This window comes from Ornithodoros turicata, chromosome 5 (genome assembly GCF_037126465.1).
Source record: "Ornithodoros turicata isolate Travis chromosome 5, ASM3712646v1, whole genome shotgun sequence".
In the NCBI taxonomy this organism is placed as follows: domain Eukaryota; kingdom Metazoa; phylum Arthropoda; class Arachnida; order Ixodida; family Argasidae; genus Ornithodoros; species Ornithodoros turicata.
The window spans coordinates 16,939,113-16,946,182 of record NC_088205.1 but is presented as its reverse complement, the minus strand read 5'-3'; the positions used below and the strand labels follow the sequence as shown (position 1 = coordinate 16,946,182).

The 7,070-nt window shown below is 53.1% G+C and overlaps 1 protein-coding gene across 1 annotated transcript; it reads right to left on the bottom strand.

Annotated features, from left to right (window-relative positions):
* Window positions 1-4,861: 4,861 nt before the first annotated feature.
* Window positions 4,862-5,242, bottom strand: LOC135395231 (uncharacterized). The gene has a single exon (XM_064626470.1). It carries the CDS (start codon window positions 5,240-5,242, stop codon window positions 4,862-4,864), a length of 381 nt encoding a protein of 126 aa, XP_064482540.1.
* Window positions 5,243-7,070: the final 1,828 nt, after the last annotated feature.

The window sequence follows — 7,070 nt, the reverse complement described above, 5'->3', positions numbered from 1 at the left end:
AGCGATGTTAAGATAGAAAGGAAAAAAAGGCGCTTCTGTATACCGATGACATTGTAGGATGTCATAATCGTTTGGTAGAACTGGCTTTGACCAAAGACCCCGCGGAGGAACATAGGGGAACTACTTTTTTCCTCGCGTAGTGTGGCTTCAGTGGGTCCTACTTGATGGCAACACTCTACGGGCCTGCATGGACTCAAGCGCATTAGTGTTGGGGGAGGGGGGATATGTTTATTGAAAAGAAAAAAGCGAGGAAAGGTTAGTCAGGCATAGGCCGGCTTGCTATTTCTTTCATAAAAAGAAAAAAAGAAGAAAAGAAAAAACAACAGAAACACACTGACACACAAAACGGCCTTAGAGGCTTGTCGAGAGGCAGGTGGCACGGATAAAGCTCAAGAGGGTAGTCGTAACTGCCCCCTGGTTGTGCAGGACCGGGCCGAGCAGGGTGGCCAAAGTAACGTTGGGGTAGCCAAGTTGTCGCAAGTGGCGTTGGAGGATGAGCCTTTGTGAGAGGTACCGGTTGGAGGATAGGAGGCAGTGCTCAATGTCGGCTTCTACACAACACGTTGCGCAATTGGGGGAGTTCGTCTGGCGCATTTTATACAGGAGTGAGGGTGTCCGTGCAACATTCATTCGAGGACGGTGGAGGAGTGACTCTTCAGCTCTATTGCAATGGCTGGCAATATTAAAGTCCTGTAGGGGGTCAATGAGACGTTCGAAATGATATGAAGTAGAGTCTGCTCGCAACTGCCGGGTACGGACACAGCGCCACCGGCGAATGTGCAGGAAGCAGACAGAGATCGTTAGGGGCAGAGGGGTGGCAGGGAGAGCTGTGGTAGATGTTGCGTGTCTTGCTATTGTGTCTGCGCAGGTGTTACCAAGAAGTCCTACGTGTCCCGGGATCCACTGAAGTGTCCCAGAATGACCAGTAGCCGCGAGTTGTGTCGGAGCTTGTAGTATAAGCGCGTGGAGAGTGCATATGGTTCTGGGGCGAAAAGAGCAGCAGATCCAGTGAAGCCTTGCTGTCAGTCAGAACAACCCACTGTGCAGCCGGTAGACCGAACAGGTGCTGTAGAGCCGACAGGATGCCGAGGAGTTCTGCTTCCATAGAGGACATTGGGTATGGGAGGACAAAGGCTCGATGAAAGTCACTATCAGGGATATAAAATGCAGCGCCCGAGCTGTCTGCCGTGACTGAGTCGTCCGGTGGTTCTGATACGAGGAGTGCAGAAACTCGAGAGAGAGTTGGGGGACTATAGGTGCGGGAGTGTTGGCTACTGTCAGTGAAGTACAGTTCAGAGCTTTATTATACGGCATGCAATGTAGAATTGTCGTGAAGACAGTAGGATAAGGCAAGCGACCTGGCTTGACGAATGGTCATGGTATGAAGCCTCTTGAGAGCTGTTTTCTGAGTAGAGGTAATTCCCGCACGTAGGTCTACTACTTGATGACAGCACACACACATGAGAACAGAGGCATCGTTGTAAAAGTGGCAGGGGTGCTGTGCTTTGGCACAGATTAAAAAGAACAGTAAAAGCTCCCAGTGTTGTTCAACGTGTTCGCCGTGTTGTTCAACAATACGTGTGTCTGTGTCTGTTGTTCAACAAATAGCATGCGCTCTTGCACAAAAACGGTGATTGTATCGCGCCAGAGAGGACTGATCTGCACAGTCACTTATAGAACCTCCTCGACTCATTCAGAGAGCCCGTAAGTGAATGAGTGACGTTGACACGTCAGTACGGTGCAAGTAGCGCCTCGCCTCGTCACGCCGTGTGCGTAGCAGACGAAGTTTTGGGGGAAAATGAGACCTCGTGGGTGCTCGCTACGTTAGCTAGCTAGAATACGTTAAAGGGGTTGCGACAGGTCATCCCAGATAAACGTATAAGACTGTTCTTTGGACTGATGTGATGTGATGGGGAGAAGAAGCTCGAACGGTATTGACGTGGTGTATCTTTCGCCTCCGAATTCTTCGTATCAAATCTACTCGATTTCACGTCAAGGAACGTGCGTACGTTTCTTGACTACACAGTTACCCAGTTGGGTAAGCTCATGGAAGTGCCGCTTGCGGGCTTTGCGCTTCGGCTGGAACCCCGAAAGCTCCCTTGGAGGAAACGGGGTGAACTCACCCGAGAGAGCAGTGCATCCTGCTAAGTGCCGCAGGGAGGAGAGTAGTTTCACTGAGACAAATGAGATCACTGAGATCATGGAGGATGTTGAATTAGAGTTAGGTGGAGATACCACGAAAGCCGGGAACGGTGGTTCTGGAGGGTGGTTGTGTCTCTGTATCTTGCAACGCTGACAAGAAAGGCAGGTCTGCACCGAGTGCTTGATTTGCTTGGGCATGTTGGGATAGACGTATCGTTGGGTAAGCAGGCTTTGCGAGGCGCGTATGCCGGGATGGGAAAGATCGTGGTAGGCTTGGAAGAGTTGACGTCCGAGTGATGCGGGAACGAAAGACCGTGGCCGACCTTGAGACGTACCGCAAGCGACAGGCTGGACCGAGCCAAGCAAAGCGACGTCGTCAATTGTAAAGCCGGATGTGGGGTTGGCGCGGTACTGTGCCATCTCATCGTCGGTGAGTCGGTCTTGCGCCAAATCGTCGAGAGACGGTGGGGAGGTCGGAAAGCCGATCGTGTTGACACGACTGAGGGCGTCAGCTACCAAATTATCGGCACCACTGATGTGCTGGATGTCGGTGCTGAACGCTGCCACGAATGCAAGATGTCGAATTTCCCGGGGACTATATGTGGTACCGGCGGAGGAGAACGCGTAGACGAGGAGTTTGTGGTCAGTGAATACCGTTAATGTGCGACCTTCCAAGAAGTGACGAAAGTGCTTGATCGACAGGTACACGGCGAGAAGCTCTCTGCAAAACGTGCTGTAACGCGTCTCCTGGGGCTTAAGTTTACGGGAGAAGGTTAGCGGTCGCCAGGCCCCGGACACGTGTTGTTGAAGAACGGCACAACGGCTGCATTGGACGCGTCCACCATGAGCGAGGTTGGGGCTTCGTGGCGTGGGTGGAACAGAAGCGACACGGATGCAATTTCCTGCTTGATGGCCTCAAATGCAGCCGTGGCTTCTTGTGTCCACAGTAAATGAGAAGAAGATTTGCCGCGCTTGGTAGTGAGCAGGGCTTCGAGAGGGCGGAGCTTGGAGGCACAGGATGGGATAAAGCGCCGATAGAAATTTATGAAGCCCAAGAACTGGCGCAACTCGGTCACGGAAGTGGGCAGAGGAAAATCTCTAATGGCGGCGACTCTAGTTGGTAGTGGCCTGATTCCTTGGCAGTCGACGTGGTGGCCAAGGAAATCGAGCTCCGAAACGCCGAATTCACTGTTGGCTGCGTTAATCATAACACCGCTGTCTTGAAGGCGGGAGAAAAGCGCGCGTAGATGTTGCTCATGTTCTGCAGGAGAGCGGCTTGCGACGAGGATGTCGTCAATGTAGGCATAAACAAAAGGAAGCCCGCGGATGATGTTGTCGACGAACCTCTGAAAGGTCTGGGCGGCATTCCTCAATCCGAAGGGCATCCTGAGAAATTCAAACAGGCCAAAAGGGGTGGTAATGGCTGTTTTAGGGATGTCCTCTTCGGCCATGGGAACCCGGTGATAGGCACTAACGAGGTCGATCTTGGAAAATAGATTAGCGCCTTCCAGCTGTGCAGCAAAGTCTAGAATATAAGGGATGGGGTATCGGTCTGGAAGCGTCGCTCGGTTCAGGGCACGGTAGTCGCCGCACGGGCGCCAGACGCCGGTCTTTTTCGGCACCACATGTAATGGCGAGGCCCACGTGCTGGATGATGGTCGAATTATGCCGAGCTCCAGCATATGATCAAACTCGGCCTTCGCTACTTGGAACTTTTCGGGTGCTAGGCGACGCGGGCGGAAATGGACTGGTGAGCCACGGGTGGTGACGTAGTGAAGAACATCATGCTGCACAGGCTTGGTCCAGTCCGGCGGTTGGGTAAGAGCCGGGTACTCCTACAATATGGAGGCGAAGGGCAAGTCTGGAGCAGAGCAGGACAAGACGCGCAATGAGAAATCGACAGTTTGAAGCCGTGAACAGATAAGGAAGTAGTACGGTCTATCATGCGCTTCCCATTGACATAGACGAGCAGCTTAAAATGATTCAAGTAGTCAGCTCCAAGAGTGGTTTGAGTGACGTCTGCTACAAGGAAAGGCCACCAGGAATCTCTTCGCAGTCCGATGTTCAGGGTGAGAGATTTCTGGCCGTAGACGGGGATAGTAGAAGCGTTGGCGGCCTTGAGAGAGAAGCAGGGTTGTCGAGATCGGGAAAAGTGGCTGCTGGCTGGAATGACGCTGACCTCAGCATCTGTGTCGACTAGGAACGGCCATTGGCACGGTCGACGATGTGAAAGAGGCGGCTGTCGTCAAGGCCGGGTCCACTTGCCGCCATTAGTGGGGGGCCGGCGGGTTTCCCGTCCAGGTACAAGGAAGCGGGCAATGATTGGCGTTCGCACCAAAGCGACGGTGGTACCAGAAAAGGCCACCTGAACTCTCCGACCGAGAGCGCGATCGGCATTCCGAGGGGGTACCTCTGCAGAGTCGAGGGCGGCGCGGACTTGGGGGTCGCGGGCGGGTGACAAGTGACGCGACAAGCTGCGTGAGGTGGCTGATCTGATGTGCCATCACCTGAATGTCGGGTGGCGGATGAGTGGCGTTCTCGCTGTAGATCGCTCAAGAACGCTGACTTGGTGGGGTGAGGCGACCTCCATGACCGCGTCAGCAAGGGAAGCAAGCTCGTCCAGGGGTAGGTTCGACGCGGTGGCCAGAACCATTGGACGTTAGTTGGCAGGCGTTGCATGACGAGTTGGTGCAGGAATCGGTCACCGGCTGCGGAAACGTCATCTCCCAAAAGCTGCTTCATCCCAGCGTAAAAGCTGCGTTGGACCCCTATCGCCGAGCTCTTCTGCGGATAACAACTGCCTGAGGCGCTTGCGGTCAGATGTCGAAGTGCGTTTGAGCAAGGCAGCCTTAAGTCGGTCATACGGGTTCTCGCGTGGTGGGGAGGTGATGAGATCGTGCACCTCTTCGGCGGCGGTTGGAGACAGAGCCGAGATGACGTTGTAGAATCGGGTTGTCTGGGAAGTGATGCCGGACAGGTGGAACTGCGCTTCGGCTTGGGCAAACCAAATGGCTGGATTACGGTCCCAGAATGGAGTTAGCTTGACGGCGACACCGGTTACGTGCGCTGATGATGGCGCCGCGTTGTCGCCTTGAGACATGGTCGGAGAGGGTTGGGATTGTTCGAGAAATTGTCCGGGTCACCAATGTGGTGCTAGAGGCACAAGACAGTACACAGAAGTGAGGGAAGACCGTCCAGCCGAACAACGGCCCGAGCTGGCCGTGCAGTGGTGTTTTATTAACCGCGCGCCTTGATCATTGGTGCGCGGGGATGATGATGGCGATGCCGCTACAAGACCACGGCGTCATCGAATCAAAGCCATACCCGCTTCTGGCACGTCTCGGTGTAGATGGAGTGTATTACAATATTGATTGCGACCAGAGCGCCGAACCGAAACGTTTTTCGGTTTGTTTCGGGTTCGGCCATAAAGGTTCGATTCTGGTTCAGCTCCGGAGATGTCATATATCGGTTCGATTAACCGGTTCAGAGCATGTAAGCCAGTTCGGAACTGGTTCGAGGTTCTAATATGCTACAAAATTATAGGTAGCCACTAAAAATGATACCAGATCTCTTAGTTACGTTTTTGATGCATTTATGTCTGTTTTTCGACCAACAGGACTCCTTTTCATCCCTTCCCTGAGCAACATGCCGCCAAGCTAGGCAGGCAGACCGCTCGAACCCCCCCCCCCCCGCCCCCCAACACCGCCTCCCAGGATATGATTTTGTTAGAAGAGGGCGACAACAGCCTTGTGGCGCATGAGCACTGTGTCTCGCGCACTCATTCTAGCCTGTCGTAGCCTGTCATTAAACCTGTTGTTTCGCACTGCCGCACTGCGCACTCACTTCTTCAGGTTATGGGCCCAGTTTTTGCTAATTGAACTACCGCTGCGTCAGCCGTCGGAGTTATGGCAGACTCGGGCAAGTTCATGGTTGCGAAGTTGACAGACGGCAACTACCAGGCTTGGAAATTCAAGATGAGAATGCTTCTGATCCGGGAGGACACTTGGACATACGTTGCAGACGAAGCTCCAGTGGATCCGTCGGCTGCGTGGGTTGCTGGAGATCGGAAAGCGCAAAGTACGATTTGCCTTAGCGTCGACGACAGCCAAATAGTGCACGTCTGTAACTGCTCATCGTCGAAGCAGATGTGGGATGAACTGAAGAAGGTTCATGAGAGAGCAAACCTCAGTAATAAGCTGTATTTACTGAGGAAATTATATCAGTCACGATTGGACAAGGATGAAGAGATGCCAGTCTACATAAGGCGCACCTTGGAGTTGGTGGAGCGACTACGAGGAATTGGGCAAGAGATAACTGACTTCCAAGTCGCTGCTCTTCTTCTTAGCGGGCTTCCGGATTCCTACGAAGCACTGGTCACCGCACTTGATACACGGCCCGACGATGACCTCACGCTCGAATACGTAAAAGGCAAGCTTGTAGACGAATTTAAAAGGAAGCGAGAGATGACAGTTGTGTCAGCAATGACCGATTCGGAAGCGGCACTTCGTGTGCAAGGTTCCCGTGACACGAATACGTCCAGCGATACAAGAAAGTGCTTCTATTGTAAGAAGAATGGACACATCAGAAGGAACTGCGCTGCTTGGAAGGCGCAGAGAAAATCGCAGAAACAAAGAAGCAGACAGCGTGCTAAGACGGCAGTATCTCAGCACTCGTCTTCGTCGGAGATTGCTTTTCTTTTATCGAGAAATTCTTCTGCCAAGGATTGGTACATCGACTCAGGCGCCACAAGTCATATGTGCAACGACCTGAACTTTTTCACGCGGAACTTCCGGGAGAAGACAGAAGTGGTTACAGTTGCGAACGGTCAGCACGTTTCTTCTCAAGGCGTGGGAGATGGCACCCTGCAGTGTCGGATATCGCCGTCGGTAGTCAAGACTGTTCCTGTCACAGAAGTCCTTTACGTGCCT

Coding starts and splice junctions, on each gene's coding strand:
- LOC135395231 (XM_064626470.1), bottom strand. CDS start 5,242: ATGTCTCAAGGCGACAACGCGGCGCCATCATCAGCGCACGTAACCGGT.